Consider the following 19,811-nt stretch of genomic DNA (forward strand, 5'->3'; position numbering starts at 1 on the left):
GTAATATTTAATAGAGCAGGGGTATTCAATTAAAATTCCAAAAGGTCCAGATTGAGAAAATCTACTCGTGCAAAGGTCCAGACATTACAATAATGTCTAACTTGCGCTATTTAGTGCCATATATATATTCAAGTAGCCTAGTAGTAGTAACAACATCTCTTGTGTAGTCAACAACTGTCAAATCAAATAAAGAAAGTACACATCAATTATATTTTAAAATATAATATATAATTAAGTTTTCAAATTGAATGTTGTTATCATTCAAGCTCTCTAATTATTTGGCCCACTAGTGTTGCTGGATGTTAACAGCAGCAGCAGTACCCATAGACATTAAATGACACATATTTGCAGCGCTGTACAAAATGCCTTTTTTCCATTAAAGCCTCGAATGAGGTTTTTCAAAAGAAGCTTTGAATGTCTGTCTATGATGTCATCACCCTGAAAAATTGGCAAGATATGTTATATGCAAGATGTTATATGCAAGATAAGACTTTTGACCTTTGAACTCTTGGTAGAACAGTTAATCATGACTCAGAAAAAGGTCCTGTCTTAATATCACATGTTTATTACAAGATCAGTTTAGCATATGAACACTTACAGCTTTACATAACTTGTGAAAAGACTGTTACTTCAGTTTTTATATGATCTTTTAAATGTTAATGATATGCATATATTTATTACTATGAAATGTTAACTTGCACACTGAATACCTCCTAAGACCATATTCAAAAATAAATCATGCGTGACTTAGCCTGATAGCAATAGTCTCTAGCTCTACTTACATGATTACAATTAGCTTCATTATCATTCATTATGATAATTAAAAAAGGCAAATGTAGATTATAGTTCTGTGGATGAAATCATTTTTGTTTCATATATTCCTGTACTCTGTAGTTTAACTGCCTGAGATATCAAGATATTGTACAGCCAAACATTTTTTGGAATCCTTTAAGGAAGTCATTACTCTCAACAGCTTCCTTTCTGGCATCTTGTGCATGCCTTATCTGCAACGTTTCTCTTTCTTCTCTCAGTTCTCTGTCATGCTGTTCCTTCATTTGATTCTGCATGTTCAGCATTTTATTTTCTTGCTCCTCTTTGTCTCTCTTTCTCTCTGCTTCTCTCTCTTTCCTCTCCTTCTCTCTGTCCTCACCCAACTTCTCCATCGTCTTCTTCATTTTCTCCTCATACTCTTTGCTCTTCCTCTCGCTCTCAGCCTTGAGTTGGTCATGCATTTTCTTCATCTCTTTTTCATATTTTTCCTGTAGTTTCATCTCCAGTTTCTCTTGTTCTTTCCGAATTTGCTCTTCTTTCTCTTTCAGGATGCGTTGTTTCTCCTCTTCGATTTTCCTCTCTGCCTCTTGGAACATCTCGTTGGAGTAGTGGCTTCCTCCGTTCTTCTGGGCTACATTTCTGATCTTCTGGAGCAGCTCAGTGACCTGAGAGCGATCCTTCAGCTTATTATTGAAGACATGGTACTGGCCATTACATCTGTCCACTAGTTCCTGCAGGTCCGGGCAATCCTTCAAGAACTCCTCAATAGATGTGTCTTCAAGAAGGTCACCATGAGTAAAGAGCACCATGCTGTATTTGTCTGCAGCCTGGCCAAAGAGTTCTTGAATTCTCTGCACCGTCTGCTTTTCCTCTTCAGTGTATCTGCCCAGCTTGATGATCACCAGGAACACATGGGGTCCAGGAGCAGCATAAGAGATGCACTGGCTGAGATCTTTAGATGTTTTCTCCGTGTTAAACCTGGTGTCAAAGAGGCCCGGGGTGTCGATAACAGCAACATGTTGCCCATCCACCACAGTGTCGCCCTTGGAACAGTATACAGTCATAGACTTTGCACTGAACTTTGAGTCAAAGCACTTTCGTCCCAGAATGGTGTTTCCACTGGCACTCTTCCCAATTCCAGTCTTCCCCACCATCACTATCCTCAGCTCCTCATCATTTTTTCTGCTGCTTCCTGTGTAGAAGAATGAGTGACACTGAATAAGACTCTACATCAGGTTGTACACACGTTGTACTCAAACTTGTACAGATATATGAGAAAAGAAGCATCCATTCTGCTGCTTTGACAGAGCCAATAAAGGAGTTTGTTGGAGGTTCCAATTTACAACATTTGTTGCAGAATTTCATTTGAGACAAATAAATGTTCTCATCTGGCTTTCTCTTCATCATCTAATGTGGCGTCCATATACTGTTCAGTTCACCACTTACAGGAAAAGGCAGCAGGTCTTTTAAAGCAGTGGTTCTCAAGTGGTCTGGCTGCGGGACCCACCATCACCCCGACATGATAAGCCGCGACCCAAATCAAGGAAAATGTTCAACTTCTCAAATGTATTTAATGAAAAGATGGTGCAGTTTGAACCTGAGCTGAAAATGTCCTCTGCAGTCGTAGTATAGGGAGCTCTCTTGTGCAGAGAAATTGTTCCTGTAAGTCCCGTCCCACACATGTTTCACGTAAACGAGTAAAACTGCTTTGTTTGTTATGTCTGTAGATTCATCCATTTGTAATGCAAAATGACCACTTCCCTAAATTCCAGCTGTTGTTTGATGTCATCCAACATGTCTTCAATTTGTCTACTTATAGTGTCATTTGACAGAGGTATAGTTTTCAGTTTATCTCCTGCTGATATTAGCATTACAAGGTATTAACGCCAAATATTGTTAAGGAGTGTGAATAGACGGCACTCCGCTGCATAAAAAAAAAAATCCCCTTCAAAATAAAAGCACATGATTTTTATTTTTTATTTTTTTAATAAGCAAAGGCCCACTGAAAACGGGTCGCGACCCACCAGATGAAAATCACTGTTTTAAAGTGCCCCCTCTGTCAGCTGAAAGTGGAACTGGAAGTTGAAAACCTGTCTGCCTATCCAGACTGACACATTTATTTGAGGGTGTTTAAGATTTAAAAAAAATAATGATTCTTGATAAAATGAAAATGTTAATAATAAAACTGTTTGTCAGTCACATCACTTAATAAATCAAAGGAAACTCTCAACTGAAGCTCCCTTCAAAAGACAATTCAACCTCCCTAATAACAATACAATGACAAAAACAGAACAAATTAACTTTTGACTCTGATTCTTAACAAAACCTGCATTCATCTGAGTCAACTATGGATAATTATTATTTTTTTAAATTTTATCGTGATGAAGAAATTGTGATTTTGAGTATTCCAGAATTTATATCAGGTTACATTCATGGTACTAAAGTCAGAAAAACTAAATGTCTTTACAGTTCTACCCAGTAAGTCTAATACAGTATTAGTTTATAGGAGGTACAGAGGAACATTTCATAAAATTAAATTCAGCGGTGAGCACTGCTATATCAACATACAATGATTTACTTTAAAACATAGATACAGTTTCCGACTTACCTAGGTTTCTGGCCATGTTTGGGTTAAAGAGTGGAGTAGATACTGCAGCTGAAGTTCAGACAGTTCAGAGTGCGTCTCCTGCAGCTCTGTTAGAACGGCCCTATATGTACTAACCAACACCCACAAATAGAAAGGGAAACTAAAGCTTGTTATGGAGGTTTCGGTTATGGAAGGATTTTTTATTAAATGGGGTAAAGGTGAGAATATATGCTAAATACAATATAGTCTTTAATCATTTTGGAGTATACGTTTTGTCTTAACAAAGAAAGCAAGAGACATTAGTTATTCTAGATTAATTACTCAAGATAGTATTACTATAAGCTTAAACAATCTCACAAGCTGTGTCACATAACACATTCAGTTATTACCAGAGCTTTAGTTTAGGATACATTTTGAAGAGTACTTTCAAATGTTTAAACCTTGATCCCTTTCCAAAACACATCCATGACCTCAGGTTGAAAATATTGAGAAAAAAGACAATAATTTAACTCTGCATACAGTAATGATAATGACTTAGTATATCCCAGATAAATATGGAACTTGTGTGGAGAAAGGTTTTTCTCGATGACCAAATGCTGGCTTATTTGTCACAGCGTTTTATAACTTAACTTTCCTTTGCAAGTTCCCACTGTTGTTTGACTTCTGTTTGAATTCAGCCTTTCAAAAGTCTGACAGTTTGTTCCCTGCTTACTGACTTCTGTATCAGGTCCTGCATTACCACAACATCCCTGAGCATTTACAAGAAATGGCAGCACTTCTTTAAAGCAGCACAAAGCTCCCCTTCAGTATTTACAGGAAAAGGCAGCAGTTCTCTTAATAGTGCAGGGCTGCAAGACATTGCGAAGCAAGTTTATTTTAATATGACATACTATAAACAAAGACAATTCAAAGTGAATTTCAAACTGTATTAACAACATTAACTAGAACGTGCATCATTAGAAATTAAAAGAAATTACTGTTAAAATTTGAGAAAAGAGAAAAAGAGACTTACAAGATTAAATCTTTAGGTTCTTTAGTGCTTGAATACTTAAGGTTTAGTCGATTCAACATATTCACACAGTGGACATATGGCTCTGACATCGTGCTCAGGGTGGGAAGGAATCTCCCTGAAACTAATCAAACTGCTGTATAACTATGGTGAAGTGGAGCAAACATGTGAAGCTAAGTGTTGAGACAATCGACACAAGGGCAGATTCGTATGGGATGAAATGCCATTTAGATCCTGCAATAATGCATTCTTTATCAAGTTTAGATTTTTTTAATATAGTACTTCTCGCTCTAAAAGGTATTTGTGAACATTTTATGCCAATACAAATGGAATCACTGACATAGGACGACAAAGAATATTGTGTATTTTCTGCTATAACTGTTTGCATTAGATCCGTCGCTGCTAGTGGATGTGGAGGTTGTGATTTTATCATTTCAAAGACCAAAACCACGGTGGCGGAGCCTCGTCTCGCCGACCGAGTTTCGGGGTGATAAGAGAGCAATACTCGCATCTCACCGCCGTGATAAAGATCTGTTTGTTTTGGGGATTCTTTTATTTTGTTTTTGGTTTTATTCTCTCTTCTTTAAATCGGCTCTGTGAGTGAGATCTAGAACCGCAACTATCACCGTACAAGCGTGACCGGTCGGTTCAGAATCCGACCGCAGGGTTTACGAGTGATCAGCTGTTCCTCACATTCTCACTGCAGCGCCGAGCACCGCACTCGGAGCTCTCGCTCTCTCTCTCTCTCTCTTCCTACTGACCCGCACACACATAGTTAGATTCACTGATTTTGGGTGAACCTCTCAGACACGTGGTCGCGTAATCTATTGTCCCAACCCACATTGTGCGCCGTCCCACGTGGTTACACGTAGCCACCTCTCAGCTATCTTGTCGCGGGTCAATAGACTCCGCCATCTTTGCTTGTAGGCTCACACGCCCCTTTTTAGGTTACGTACCATCACCGTTTGAGTAGGCCCCCCCCCCCCCCTTTGTTTCCACACACACACACACTCACACCTGTACATATATCTATATACATATCCTTACCCCACTTTATTCATTTGACTTTAGGTATTAGACATATAATTGTATGATAGTGTTTGTTGATTTTGATATTACTTGATTTGATCATTTATTATTTTATTTAATAAACTCTGTTATATTTTAAAGAGCAGTCGTCTGTGATTACTTGTGCATATGTGTGTAATAATAACTGGATGTAGTGGCCTGTGCTCGAACTTAAACCTTCACTTTCACTCTGAATGTGTAATAGTACTCAGACTATTGACATTATGAGTGAACGCTAATTATGAGACTTAGTTTTATTGTTTGGTTATTGGTCCCTGTTCGCAGGGTGGTGCCCCGTTATTATTAATAATCATTAATGATTGTTACTGACATTAATAATTCTATTGATGTCAAGAATTTAGTTTCTTAGATGCTGATAACCAAACACGCTCCTCTACGTTCCCAACATAATGGTGCCCCGTGTGAGGCCACGTTATTCCAGTTTTATTGCAGTATGTATGCACACTAATCCATAGTATACCTTCGAATCATTTTGAATAATTTTTGAATAATTAATTTTCCTTAGAAAGTTTAATTATTAATTTTTTTTGAATAATCCAAATTTCTGAAAATGATTTTCCAAAATAGTTTGATTTTTGATATTCAAAACGTTTTCCTATTTTAATTTAGTTTTAATTTTGATTTTAATCTTAATTTTAATTAAATTTTCAATTTTAATTTCCTTTCTGAAATTTGTTACTTCTTTTCCTTTCCAGGTTAGATCATTCGTTACATTTCCTAAACTAACAGTCAGCTGTGTTTAGTAGATTTGATCGTTTATTTGTAAAACCAACACTTTGTTTTGTTTTTCTTAATCCCTCATAGAAAAGTTACACACAGCTGTCACAGGCCAGAAGTGCTGAAACCACATTAGCATTTTCTACCTTTGAGTTGAAAAGCAGTAGTTAATACCTCAGAGCAACAGTAGAAATTATAAGTCATAGAACTAGGCATTTCACTGTGCACCTCAGAGCAGTGATTGACAGTAGAAATTGTAAGTCACAGAACTAGGCATTTCACTGTGCGCCTGCATTAACCGTAAACACTAACCGTTTTTCTTACTAACAGTAGGGAATTCTAACCACTGTTGCCATTTACAAAGAAGTAAAATGGGCAGTCAAAAACCGTACAGGTTAAGAGCAGAAGCTCACCAGGAGCCAGACAACCCTGCACCACAAGATGCAGCTGCTGGTCTCCTCAAACTCTCCCTCTCTGATGACAGGAGAAGGGGGGAGTACTCCCAGGTCCTGAGTGACCTAAGTGGGTCTGAGCCCACTTCCACAGGCGAGCGAGACATTCCGCATATGTCAAGTGTACGCCTAGAACGAACGCCCTCTCCCACGCGGGGAGAGGTAGATCACCCTCCCCTTGATTTTAATAATTATGGCGATTCAGACGGCTTAGGCCCTCTCCGCGCGCAGGGCCTGCGCACCTATCACATAGAGTCCCGCACGAAGGACGTAGAGCGCTTCGATCCAAATATTCGCTACTCGAGTATTGATGACTGTCTCAGGGTCCAAATCAGGTAATGCCACCGCACTCGTCAGAAAACCCGACACCGACTCGCAGCCCACCTGACTAAGCCAAGTGACCTTCCCCTCTGCTGCTCAAGTCTACTTAGTAGGGTGGGGAAGAGAACTCAGCACACTCCCTGAAACGACCACTCCCAATTGCGCGCCCCCCCCCTGTTCTTTAACCTTCTTGGGCGACCTTGTTCACAAAGACAATGCCCGTTTTGTATATATATATTTCAGTTATACTGGGGGGCCATAACACACTTGCTCTACTCGATTCCAGGTCAGAAACGAACCTAATGTGTCCCCCCCACCTTTCGCATACACCTCTAGGGTACCACAACCTTAGAGGCCCTTCCAGCACCCTAGTTCGGAAAATCCTTTGTCAGCTAAGCCTTGTTTATCCTGCTCTGTCAGCGTGATCCACCTCCAGTTTGTTCAACGAAGCCACCGCCTTCTTTCAGCCGAGTCATCGCCCGGGCGTGTCAAGTCGCCAGTGCCGCAGGGGACAGAAGATGCCTAGTGCACGAGGTTTTTCTTCCAGCTCCTGCCCCGCTTTAGGGAACTGAACTTGATTTGCGCGGGGGACCTGTCTCCATCTCTAATTAGGGAGGAGGGGCGGGGGAAATGTCACCATTGCCCGCCATGACACACCACAGAATGAAGCCGTTCGCGACGCTTCCCTGAGTGCTGGCGGTGACGTGGTGGTATGAGCCCTCGCCACTTGAACAGCTCGAGGGGTGAAGGCTCTGACAACAGAAACTTAGAGAGATGCACTTCGCAGGGAGTGCAACTCGCCAATTTAGCCAGTGTTGAAACCAACCAGAAAATCCGGCTTATCATTGACTACTAACGTTTAACTGCATGCTTCAACTCGCCCTGTAGGCATGCACTAACCGCTAACAAATCCAACTTCAACCAGAACATTTACAAGACCTGAAAAACTTTCATTGTGACTGTAAACTTACGCTCCACTCTCATAACCCTTTGCATGCTTTAGAGACTCTACCAGAAGTGACCAAAGAAGACATAACCTACGCCGTAGCAGTCAGATTTAATGCCACCTGGTTTATAAGCCTGAGCACACACACACACACACACACACACACACAACATCAACAAAACACCGATAGAATTATAAGGTACAACATAAGAAGTTTTTTTTGTACAGCAGTATTTTCTTATATCATGCCATATGAAATATTGTCAGCCAGCTCTTAGCTTTGAGTGCAGAGGACATAGAGAATCATAACGAGTAAACAGGATGTGTTCAGTCTTCTTTTGACTTTGTCTACATTTTGTGGTTTCCTGTCCAGCAACTTTACATATTTTCCCCCATGTGACCTGAGACGTTTGCATTGTGCTGTGTAGTTACATAAAGTCTTTTTAAAAGTGAATTCCACAGGAGGGAACAAACAAATCAATGTTTAGCATATGTCACCTCTCAGTCAAACGTCTTCTCTGTTCAGCACCTTGTTATCTTCCTTCTCATTGCAGATCATGGACAAGATGAAGTCAGAGAAGGGACAACACTGTAAGTGGCTTTCAAGTAACCTGGATTACATCCTTAAGCAGTGCGGGAATATTATATTTATGAATGAGTTTCAGATTTTTATTAATCAAACCAGTGCATTAGACAAGATGAAGGTGCTTTTACTCTGCACTGCACAGACTGTTAATTTTTTGAACTGTGATTGTTATTAATATTTACAGGGTCACCAACAGTGAGCGCGGATAGTAACAGTGTTGTCCTCGCCAGAGAATTGAGAAATGCAAAAGCGTAAAACCTCATCTGTAATATTGAAACAGGGAGTGATCCAGGAAGTAGTCAGACTGGTAAGCGTTTATATTTCTTTGTTAAGCTCCCACCCATCATTGATAGCAGCAGGCTATAAGACGGAGCACACAGGAAGCATTCAGGAAGCCCTGCTGAAGCACAGCACAATAGCACGATAGTACAATCATGCTATTCTTTACAATGTAACACTGGGGGGAAAAGATGATTTGCCAGTTGTAAAATGAGACGAAAGGAGAAAACATTTGAAAACAATATCCTATTTCAGTTTTTGTTCTTCTTTTCCAAAGTCTCCTGTGGTAGAAGAAGTAGGCCCTACTCAATATAAAATGAAAAAAAAATGTTCTGGTGTAGAAATATGTTTTCATCTTTTTTAGACTCTAGTCTTTGTTTCTGGTAAAATAATGGATTAAACAGCAACAGAGGATTATACTCATACTTGTCCATCCAGTATTTACTGTAAATTGTGGTGATGCTAATGAGCGTGGCATGACTGAAGCCAAATAATAAGTAAGTCATTATAACTAAAGTGGATGGCAATAAACCCCAAAACAACAAGGGAAATGATGGGATGTGATAGTAAGTAAAATCAGTGGTGTAGGGTGTGTGCATGAGTGCTGAGTGTGTTGAGAGAAATAGAGGTTGTATAAATGGGAACAAAATCTCGGAGCTTCATCTTTACATGATGAATATCCAAACAGTAAGACTGCAAAAAGAGAGACCACCTGATTAACCTCTGGTTGGATCACTGCAACGAGTTAAGGAAGGTCAGTGGGTTGTGATCAGTGTAAACAACTACAGCTGTACCACTGCCTCCAACATACACATCAAAATGTTTCAAGGCCAGGATTAGTGCCAGAACTTTTTTTCAATAACCGAATCATTTAAATGACAGGAGTTAAATTTCCTTGAGAAGAAAATAACAGGCTTGTCTATCCCCAGGCCATCTGCTTGCATGAGGACGGACCCTGCACCTCCATAGCTAGCATCCACCTATATTTGAAACTGCCTGTCCAAGCGTGGGGCAGCCAGAACTGGAGAAGAGCAGAGGAGTGTTTTCATCTGTTCGAATGCTTTTTGACAGCCCGGTGACCAGACAAATGTAGCCTTACCCTTAATCAGTGAGTGGTGCCACAGCTATTGAAAAGTTTCTACAAAAACTCCTATAACAGCCAACAAGGCCAAGAAAACACATCAACTCTTTTTCTGTTGTAGGAACTGGATACTGTTCAGTGGCCTGAACCTTTGCACTGACTAACTTGGCCAAACACCCGGCCGAGGTAGATCTCAAACTCACACTTTGTAAGGTTTACCGTTGTTTTTGATTGAATGACACTATTACAGCTTTTAATGCAGTTGAAATGAATCACACCAGATGTTTCAAAGTAATAGTCAAATACTGCAGGTGAAGCTTCAAAGATTCCAACCACAGCAGCTGAATGAATACGAATATGAATATAAAGCATCTCACATTTATCATACAGCATCCCAAATATGCTTTCCTGACAGTTTTGCAGTGGACATTTGTATCGGCAGGCTACAAGTTTTATTACAGCCTAAATTAGAGATGCATACCCTTACTCAAAAGAGTGTATCTCTCTAACTACAAGGTCTATTTGAATAATTTTGATGTTATAATAACAGAAACACTTGTGATATTTGTTCAGATGTGTAAATATCAGTGTATATGTTATGAAGATGGCACAGCTCAAATTGAAAGTTTTCAGGTTTGCCTGAAAAAAAAGCACGTTTATTGTTTTTCTGTCCTTGAAATAATGCAGGAATTTGCCTAAAAATACTCCACAATCATAGCACAACATGTCAGAAGTCTCCACAAAATGTTTTACTTTGATAGAGTGAAGCAGGCCAAAGTTATAGAGGTTTCAGTTCAGAGAGGTCACGCGGGGTCAAGCCAAATTCTCATTTTGTAACCAGCTGTTGCAGCTGTTCTATTCTAATTTGATATACTATATAACTATATATTTCACTTGTTTTATCACTAATAGTGTTCAATCTATCCTAATACAGCAGTTTGGCATAATTTTGAGCCATTTTGACCTCTCAGGGCCCGATTTATGTGGCCTCCAGAGATATTCTCGTCTCTCTGTTTGTGTGTGTGTTGGAGCTTTCTAAAGCCTATGATTGGCCGATTTCAGGCTATGACACCTTGTTCAATGCGGAAGAGACTCAGGAATGCAGTAGGAGGGTCCTGGAGTTGATTGACAGAAATTTTAGCCACTAAAAATCCAAAACCGTGATGCGCCACCCCAGAGCGTATTTTGAAGGGCACTTTGATTAAGAGTGTTAAAAAAGACAGGGAAAAGAAGCATAACAAAATACATATTTAGATTGCTTTTGTTGGTTGTAACACAAGCACTTGACTGTTGATAGCCAATCACAACGGCTGTTACCTGTGATACTGCTTAGTGTCTGATGGACTGTAAAATAATGGAGTTTCTGCCACCTAGTGTCACGTTTGGCTTTTGCAGCAAAGGACAAGAGATTCAGATCCCTCAAAGAACATGGTCTAACAGACTCAGAAGAACTCTGTAAAAAGCTCAGTTCTTAGTGAAACTCCTGAACGCTTTGCTCATTAAACTGTCTGCTGTTTAAGTGAGGAGCTGCTGTGATTAGAATCATTGAAGCTTACGTTAACTCAACTCGAAACCTCGACAAAATATGCCTTAAAGGTATTCAAAGTTTTATTTTGAAAGGAAATTTGGTGGAAAGTGTTCAGATGACGAGAAAAAGAAGCAAAGAAGAAGTGGAAAATATAACAAATTTAGCAAAATATAAATAAGCATTATTTTTATTCAAAAAGAGAAAAAAAGATTTTCGGAGAAATCTACAGAAAAAAATCACAGTGTCGTAAAATAAACACCTATATGTGTATATTGGATGTTTTTTTCACTTCAAAGAAAGAAAGGAATGCAGGGCGTCTGCATAATTGATTGATTAATATAAAAATGTATTATTAATGATGTGTTTGAATTTATAATTGCAGTTGACTGAAACATTTTGCTGAGGGCATATTAGAAATTGAGAAAGTCAGCCCTTCATTAGTGACTTACTAACACTTCTAACGTCAGACTGGATGATTTTTTTATAATGAGAGAAACACAAGCATTTATAAGCTATTATATAGTCCATAGCCGTTCATAAAAGATGGCTTATCAAAACATTACAAGTAAGTGAAGGTGTCTGCTGGCAAACTAAAATAAGAAAGATAAAAAATAATAAAAATAAAAGTGTGACGAGGAAATGTCATTCAAAATCACACAAACTCAGTAGGATCTCTAATATGAATGTATATGTTTCATGTGAATTCCTGTGGATACAAACAAGACTGATCTGATGACTGCAGACAATGATGGAATTTAATGACCATCAGTGCAAAGGCTTACAGGTACAGTAACAGAGAAAGTTATTTTTTAGGAAGCTTGTTGGAGCGTCTCTGCTTTCAGATCTCCATTAACTTGCTCGGGGAGAAACTGGTGGTCGCGAACAGAGACAGGGAGGTGCGTTCTCAGTTTGGAGGAGGAGCAGGAGTCTGGTGGTGAATGTGGAGGAGGAATAAGCATCTCTGGAACACGACCCTTGTCGTAGAAGGAATTGTCCTGGAGGCCCTCGATCAGCTCCTGGTAGATCTGGACGTGTGAAGTCCAACAGAGTCTGGAGAAAACCACAAAGAAAATGTGTTGTATTAAAAGACCATGCATCACCAAAGCTCCTTTAAAAAAAACATTACACTCAGAGTCAAATGTCGGAGTGTTTACATTCAGAATGGAAACAGAGTTTCTAACATTTGAGGTCTTTTCTTTAATGAAGAGTTTCCACGTCAGATATTATTCCAAGATGATCACTCAAACATGTAACATCCTTGTTTTAACTGAATGACTTCTACAGGATTGATCATATCTAAAGACCACATGAAGTGAAAACACATGGCTAAACCCTGAGACACTAATCCATCACACTGCTATACATCAGCCTGATCAACACTACCTTGAGTTCAGACTAGTGGGAGGAAGAAGAGCTCTCTTTGGTCGATGGAGTTCAGCATCACAGTCAGTCAGCGAATGGAAATACTTCTGAGACACCTGTCAGAATGTAAACAGAAAGACAGCTTTACTTTATCAGTCCAGAGATGTGATTATTACTCAGCTATGTTGTTGCATGTTATCTGAACGGTTCTATTTACCAGTGTGTCTCTGGTCCCTGCTGTTCCTCTCTTAGGTCTTCACATGGCAACAGGAGGCAGCGGTGCAGGTTGATGGAGGAGGCTGTAGGTGGAGCTACAGTTGTCTGGCAGATTCTTCAGGCGGAGTTGGAGGTGCAGGGTGATGGTTGTAGGTGGAGGATAAGGCTACAGCCTTCTGCTAGAATATGCAGGTGGAGGCGACAAATGCATGTTCTGGCAGAGGCTTTATGTGGAGGCTGGCAGAGGTTGCAGGTGGTGGATCAGGTTGAATGCTGGTCAATGGAAGTTGTTGATGTAGCTTGTCTGGAGCATGACACTTCAGAGGCTGCAGGTGGAGCATGGGGCAGCAGTTAGGTGGTAATAGCTGGTGGAGGCAGGAGAAGGCTATTGTCAGCTGGAGGCAGAGTTTGGATCTGCAGCAGAGTGACAGAGGCTGGAAGTGAAGAGGAGTTTGTCTATTTGCAAGTTAAACTTAAATACTTAACTTAAAACTACAATACTTACCATAAAACTACATTTCTTAAATTACAACTACAATACTTAAACTTATTTGCAATATTATTTACAGATCTGATCTTAATTGATCATTACTGAGTGATTAGCTCTTTGGTGGTGTCCTTGGCCTTGGTTCCCCTGAAATGTCACCTCGTAGAGGGGAGGGCAGACTCCAACCCGGTAGGAGGCGTCCACGTGTACCAGTCCGTCTCCGTTGACTGTTCTGGTAAACAGAGGACGGTCCAGTCTCTCCCACAGCTTCTGCTTGATGACCAAATCAAAGACCCTGGAATGTCCCGAGCTGGAGTGGAAAGCTGCGGAGTGGGGACACAGTCCAAAACCTCTGGATGTTCAGGGAGGGGACGGGCCACGGAGGTGCGCTTCCTCTTGTGGGGAAGGTCTCCAGTAGCAGCAGAGAGCCGGCTCTTTCTCTTCAGAGTCGGCTCCTGGTCAGAAACTCATGAGAGGATGTCAGTAAACTTAATACTTAACAACATATGTTTACAGTCTCACAGAGAAAAATCTACATCAGATGAACTGCAGAGGACTACTTTGTCAAAGTAAAAGACCCTTCACAGATTCTGTTCATTTTACAGGATTTTAAGGATACAATTTATTTATTGTTTACACCCGGATGCAAGAAGAATTGCAATGCGAGGTCAATAAAAATGAACTTGTTATAAAAAAGAGTGAAGTGAAGTGAATCAGTAATATTTGATAGAGCAGGGGTATTCAATTAAAATTCCAAAAGGTCCAGATTGAGAAAATCTACTCGTGCAAAGGTCCAGACATTACAATAATGTCTAACTTGCGCTATTTAGTGCCATATATATATTCAAGTAGCCTAGTAGTAGTAACAACATCTCTGTGTGGTCAACAACTGTCAAATCAAATAAAGAAAGTACACATCAATTATATTTTAAAATATAATATATAATTAAGTTTTCAAATTTAATGTTGTTATCATTCAAGCTCTCGAATTATTTGGCCCACTAGTGTTGCTGGATGTTAACAGCAGCAGCAGTACCCATAGACATTAAATGACACATATTTGCAGCGCTGTACAAAATGCCTTTTTCCCATTAAAGCCTCGAATGAGGTTTTTCAAAAGAAGCTTTGAATGTCTGTCTATGATGTCATCACCCTGAAAAATTGGCAAGATATGTTGCCAGATATGCAAGATGCAATATGCAAGATGTATTATGCAAGTTTGACCTTTGAACTCTTGGTAGAACAGTTAATAATGACTCAGAAAAAGGTCCTGTCTTAATATCACATGTTTATTACAAGATCAGTTTAGCATATAAACACTTACAGCTTTACATAACTTGTGAAAAGACTGTTACTTCAGTTTTTATATGATATTTTAAATGTTAATGATATGCATATATTTATTACTATGAAATGTTAACTTGCACACTGAATACCTCCTAAGACCATATTCAAAAATAAATCATGCGTGACTTAGCCTGATAGCAATAGTCTCTAGCTCTACTTACATGATTACAATTAGCTTCATTATCATTCATTATGATAATTAAAAAAGGCAAATGTAGATTATAGTTCTGTGGATGAAATAATTTTTGTTTCATATATTCCTGTACTCTGTAGTTTAACTGCCTGAGAAATCAAGATATTGTACAGCCAAAAACTTTTTCGATTCCTCGAGCGATTTGAACCAAAGGACCATTACTCTCCTCAGCTTCCTTTCTGGCATCTTGTACATGCCTTGTCTGCAACGTTTCTCTTTCTTCTCTCAGTTCTCTGTCATGCTGTTCCTTCATTTTATTCTGCATGTTCAGCATATTCTTTCCTTGCTCCTCTCTGTCTCTCTTTCTCTCTGCTTCTATCTCTTTCCTCTCCTTCTCTCTGTCCTCACCCAACTTCTCCATCGTCTTCTTCATTTTCTCCTCAAACTCTTTGCTCTTCCTCTCGCTCTCAGCCTTGAGTTGGTCATGCATTTTCTTCATCTCTTTTTCATATTTTTCCTGTAGTTTCATCTCCAGTTTCTCTTGTTCTTTCCGAATTTGCTCTTCTTTCTCTTTCAGGATGCGTTGTTTCTCCTCTTCGATTTTCCTCTCTGCCTCTTGGAACATCTCGTTGGTGTAGTGGCTTCCTCCGTTCTTCTGGGCTACATTTCTGATCTTCTGGAGCAGCTCAGTGACCTGAGAGCGATCCTTCAGCTTATTGTTGAAGACATGGCACTGGCCATTACATCTGTCCACTAGTTCCTGCAGGTCCGGGCAACCCTCCAAGAACTCCTCAATAGATGTGTCTTCAAGAAGGTCACCATGAGTAAAGAGCACCATGCTGTATTTGTCTGCAGCCTGGCCAAAGAGTTCTTGAATTCTCTGCACCGTCTGCTTTTCCTCTTCAGTGTATCTGCCCAGCTTGATGATCACCAGGAACACATGGGGTCCAGGAGAAGCATAAGAGATGCACTGGCTGAGATCTTTAGATGTTTTCTCCGTGTTAAACCTGGTGTCAAAGAGGCCCGGGGTGTCGATAACAGCAACATGTTGCCCATCCACCACAGCGTTGCCCTTGGAACAGTATACAGTCATAGACTTTCCACTGAACTTTGATTCAAAGCACTGTCGTCCCAGAATGGTGTTTCCACTGGCACTCTTCCCAATTCCAGTCTTCCCCACCATCACTATCCTCAGCTCCTCATCATTTTTTCTGCTGCTTCCTGTGTAGAAGAATGAGTGACACTGAATAAGACTCTACATCAGGTTGTACACACGTTGTACTCAAACTTGTACAGATATAGGAGAAAACATATATTGACAGAGCCAATAAAGGAGTTTGTTGGAGGTTCCAATTTACAACATTTGTTGCAGAATTTCATTTGAGACAAATAAATGTTCTCATCTGGCTTTCTCTTCATCATCTAATGTGGCGTCCATATACTGTTCAGTTCACCACTTACAGGAAAAGGCAGCAGGTCTTTTAAAGCAGTGGTTCTCAAGTGGTCTGGCTGCGGGACCCACTATCACCCCGACATGATAAGCCGCGACCCAAATCAAGGAAAATGTTCAACTTCTCAAATGTATTTAATGAAAAGATGGTGCAGTTTGAACCTGAGCTGAAAATGTCCTCTGCAGTCGTAGTATAGGGAGCTCTCTTGTGCAGAGAAATTGTTCCTGTAAGTCCCGTCCCACACACGTTTCACGTAAACGAGTAAAACTGCTTTGTTTGTTATGTCTGTAGATTCATCCATTTGTAATGCAAAATGACCACTTCCCTAAATTCGAGCTGTGGTCTGTTGTTTGATGTCATCCAACATGTCTTCAATTCGTCTACTTATAGTGTCATTTGACAGAGGTATAGTTTTCAGTTTATCTCCTGCTGATATTAGCATTACAAGGTATTAACGCCAAATATTGTTAAGGAGTGTGAATAGACGGCACTCCGCTCCATGAAAAAAAAAAATCCCCTTCAAAATAAAAGCACATGATTTTTATTTTTTATTTTTTTAATAAGCAAAGGCCCACTGAAAACGGGTCGCGACCCACCAGTTGAAAATCACTGGTTTAAAGTGCCCCCTCTGTCAGCTGAAAGTGGAACTGGAAGTTGAAAACCTGTCTGCCTATCCAGACTGACACATTTATTTGAGGGTGTTTAAGATTTAAAAAAAATAATGATTCTTGATAAAATGAAAATGTTAATAATAAAACTGTTTGTCAGTCACATCACTTAATAAATCAAAGGAAACTCTCAACTGAAGCTCCCTTCAAAAGACAATTCAACCTCCCTAATAACAATACAATGACAAAAACAGAACAAATTAACTTTTGACTCTGATTCTTAACAAAACCTGCATTCATCTGAGTCAACTATGGATAATTATTATTTTTTTAAATTTTATCGTGATGAAGAAATTGTGATTTTGAGTATTCCAGAATTTATATCAGGTTACATTCATGGTACTAAAGTCAGAAAAACTAAATGTCTTTACAGTTCTACCCAGTAAGTCTAATACAGTATTAGTTTATAGGAGGTACAGAGGAACATTTCATAAAATTAAATTCAGCGGTGAGCACTGCTATATCAACATACAATGATTTACTTTAAAACATAGATACAGTTTCCGACTTACCTAGGTTTCTGGCCATGTTTGGGTTAAAGAGTGGAGTAGATACTGCAGCTGAAGTTCAGACAGTTCAGAGTGCGTCTCCTGCAGCTCTGTTAGAACGGCCCTATATGTACTAAACAACACCCACAAATAGAAAGGGAAACTAAAGCTTGTTATGGAGGTTTCGGTTATGGAAGGATTTTTTATTAAATGGGGTAAAGGTGAGAATATATGTTAAATACAATATAGTCTTTAATCATTTTGGAGAATACGTTTTGTCTTAACAAAGAAAGCAAGAGACATTAGTTATTCTAGATTAATTAATCAAGATAGTATTACTATAAGCTTAAACAATCTCACAAGCTGTGTCACATAACACATTCAGTTATTACCAGAGCTTTAGTTTAGGATACGTTTTGAAGAGTACTTTCAAATGTTTAAACCTTGATCCCTTTCCAAAACACATCCATGACCTCAGGTTGAAAATATTGAGAAAAAAAGACAATAATTTAACTCTGCATACAGTAATGATAATGACTTAGTATATCCCAGATAAATATGGAACTTGTGTGGAGAAAGGTTTTTCTCGATGACCAAATGCTGGCTTATTTGTCATAGCGTTTTATAACTTAACTTTCCTTTGCAAGTTCCCACTGTTGTTTGACTTCTGTTTGAACTCAGCCTTTCAAAAGTCTGACAGTTTGTTCCCTGTTTACTGTCTTCTGTATCAGGCCCTGCATTACCACAACATCCCTGAGCATTTACAAGAAATGACAGCACTTCTTTAATCCCCTTCAGTATTTACAGGAAAAGGCAGCAGTTCTCTTAATAGTGCAGGGCTGCAAGACATTGCGAAGCAAGTTTATTTTAATATGACATACTATAAACAAAGACAATTCAAAGTGAATTTCAAACTGTATTAACAACATTAACTAGAACGTGCATCATTAGAAATTAAAAGAAATTACTGTTAAAATTTGAGAAAAGAGAAAAAGAGACTTACAAGATTAAATCTTTAGGTTCTTTAGTGCTTGAATACTTAAGGTTTAGTCGATTCAACATATTCACACAGTGGACATATGGCTCTGACATCGTGCTCAGGGTGGGAAGGAATCTCCCTGAAACTAGTCAAACTGCTGTATAACTATGGTGAAGTGGAGCAAACATGTGAAGCTAAGTGTTGAGACAATCGACACAAGGGCAGATTCGTATGGGATGAAATGCCATTTAGATCCTGCAATAATGCATTCTTTATCAAGTTTAGATTTTTTTAATATAGTACTTCTCGCTCTAAAAGGTATTTGTGAACATTTTATGTCAATACAAATGGAATCACTGACATAGGACGACAGAGAAAGCAAAACAAGAAAGACCCTCAGCTTTTCAGCTTTTCTTAGCCAGAACAAGTGTCTTTGTAATCAGAAGTTGTTTTTCTCTCATCGTGTGGCTTTAAAGTAGTGACTTACAGTGTCCCTAAGATCATAGTGTCTACACCGACTGCAGCTACTGTACTGACAAGAAAACTAACTATTATTTTCTCCTTACATTTGTGATTTTTTTAACCACTATGAAAATAAATGACATGAACACTCCTGATTCACTTGGACCAAAGTAAGGGGCCTGGACCACAAACATAGTCACTTCATAGTCTACAGTGAAGCGAAGATGTCTTCTTCATGGCTACACCTCTGCTCACAACGCACGAGCATCCCTTCTTCTCAACTGTACATGACCTGTTTGAGCACATCGCACTTAAGGCGTGGTCGCATAATGTTAGAATGAGCCATACTGGTACGCACTGACAAAAATATTCAAGTGTCTCGACCGGTCAAAGCACAGACACACGAGCATCTTTCAAAGGTACCTGCAGTGAAATGAGATCAATCATATGGCCAATACCGCTGAGTTAGATCTGCCAGACGTTGGAGGAGCCTCTTGTTGAGTCTTAAAAACAAAGGATGAGAGAGCCTGCAGGCCGCAGGTAGTTTTCTTCTGCGAGCTTCTTACTGCGCACGCGCATCAGAAAAATGAGCTGGATCCGGTTCAAAATTAAAAACAATATTTAATGTACTACACAAAGTTCACTTACAAACTGAATTAACTATCAACAGTAATATTTCATGAAATAGAGGCTTATCAAGACTTATCAAGACTTGGAATTTGCCGTATTTTAATTCAAAAGTTGTGGTTTATCATGACGTTACTAAATACCAATAGAAATGTGGATAGCATATTCTAAAACATATTCTAAATGTGGATCTATCTCTACAACTAAATTACATATCCCCCCTTT

The 19,811-nt window shown here is 39.3% G+C and overlaps 2 protein-coding genes and 1 long non-coding RNA gene across 4 annotated transcripts; 1 reads left to right on the top strand and 2 right to left on the bottom strand.

Moving 5' to 3' along the window:
• Nucleotides 1-547: 547 nt before the first annotated feature.
• LOC142964850 (GTPase IMAP family member 9-like) lies at nucleotides 548-3,453 on the bottom strand. The gene is made up of 2 exons (XM_076105403.1): nucleotides 3,380-3,453; nucleotides 548-1,963 (listed from the first exon to the last, which is right to left on the bottom strand). Exons 1-2 carry the CDS (start codon nucleotides 3,393-3,395, stop codon nucleotides 912-914), a joined length of 1,068 nt encoding a protein of 355 aa, XP_075961518.1. The 5' UTR covers nucleotides 3,396-3,453; the 3' UTR covers nucleotides 548-911.
• Nucleotides 3,454-8,347: 4,894 nt separating this feature from the next.
• Nucleotides 8,348-13,563, top strand: LOC142964860 (uncharacterized). 2 transcript variants are annotated; one of them, XR_012957598.1, is made up of 3 exons: nucleotides 8,348-8,483; nucleotides 8,663-12,150; nucleotides 12,981-13,563. It is a non-coding gene; the product is annotated as an uncharacterized LOC142964860 (long non-coding RNA). The 2 variants fall into 2 exon arrangements; XR_012957597.1 differs by having other exon boundaries at nucleotides 8,663-8,785; nucleotides 9,687-13,563.
• Nucleotides 13,564-14,767: 1,204 nt separating this feature from the next.
• On the bottom strand, nucleotides 14,768-17,612 carry LOC142964868 (GTPase IMAP family member 9-like). Its single transcript, XM_076105425.1, has 2 exons — nucleotides 17,543-17,612; nucleotides 14,768-16,132 (listed from the first exon to the last, which is right to left on the bottom strand). Exons 1-2 carry the CDS (start codon nucleotides 17,556-17,558, stop codon nucleotides 15,069-15,071), a joined length of 1,080 nt encoding a protein of 359 aa, XP_075961540.1. The 5' UTR covers nucleotides 17,559-17,612; the 3' UTR covers nucleotides 14,768-15,068.
• Nucleotides 17,613-19,811: the final 2,199 nt, after the last annotated feature.

The sequence above is a fragment of the Anarhichas minor genome, unplaced genomic scaffold (assembly GCF_050575085.1).
Source record: "Anarhichas minor isolate MPS153535 unplaced genomic scaffold, ASM5057508v1 ptg000004l, whole genome shotgun sequence".
NCBI classification, from domain to species: Eukaryota; Metazoa; Chordata; class Actinopteri; order Perciformes; family Anarhichadidae; genus Anarhichas; species Anarhichas minor.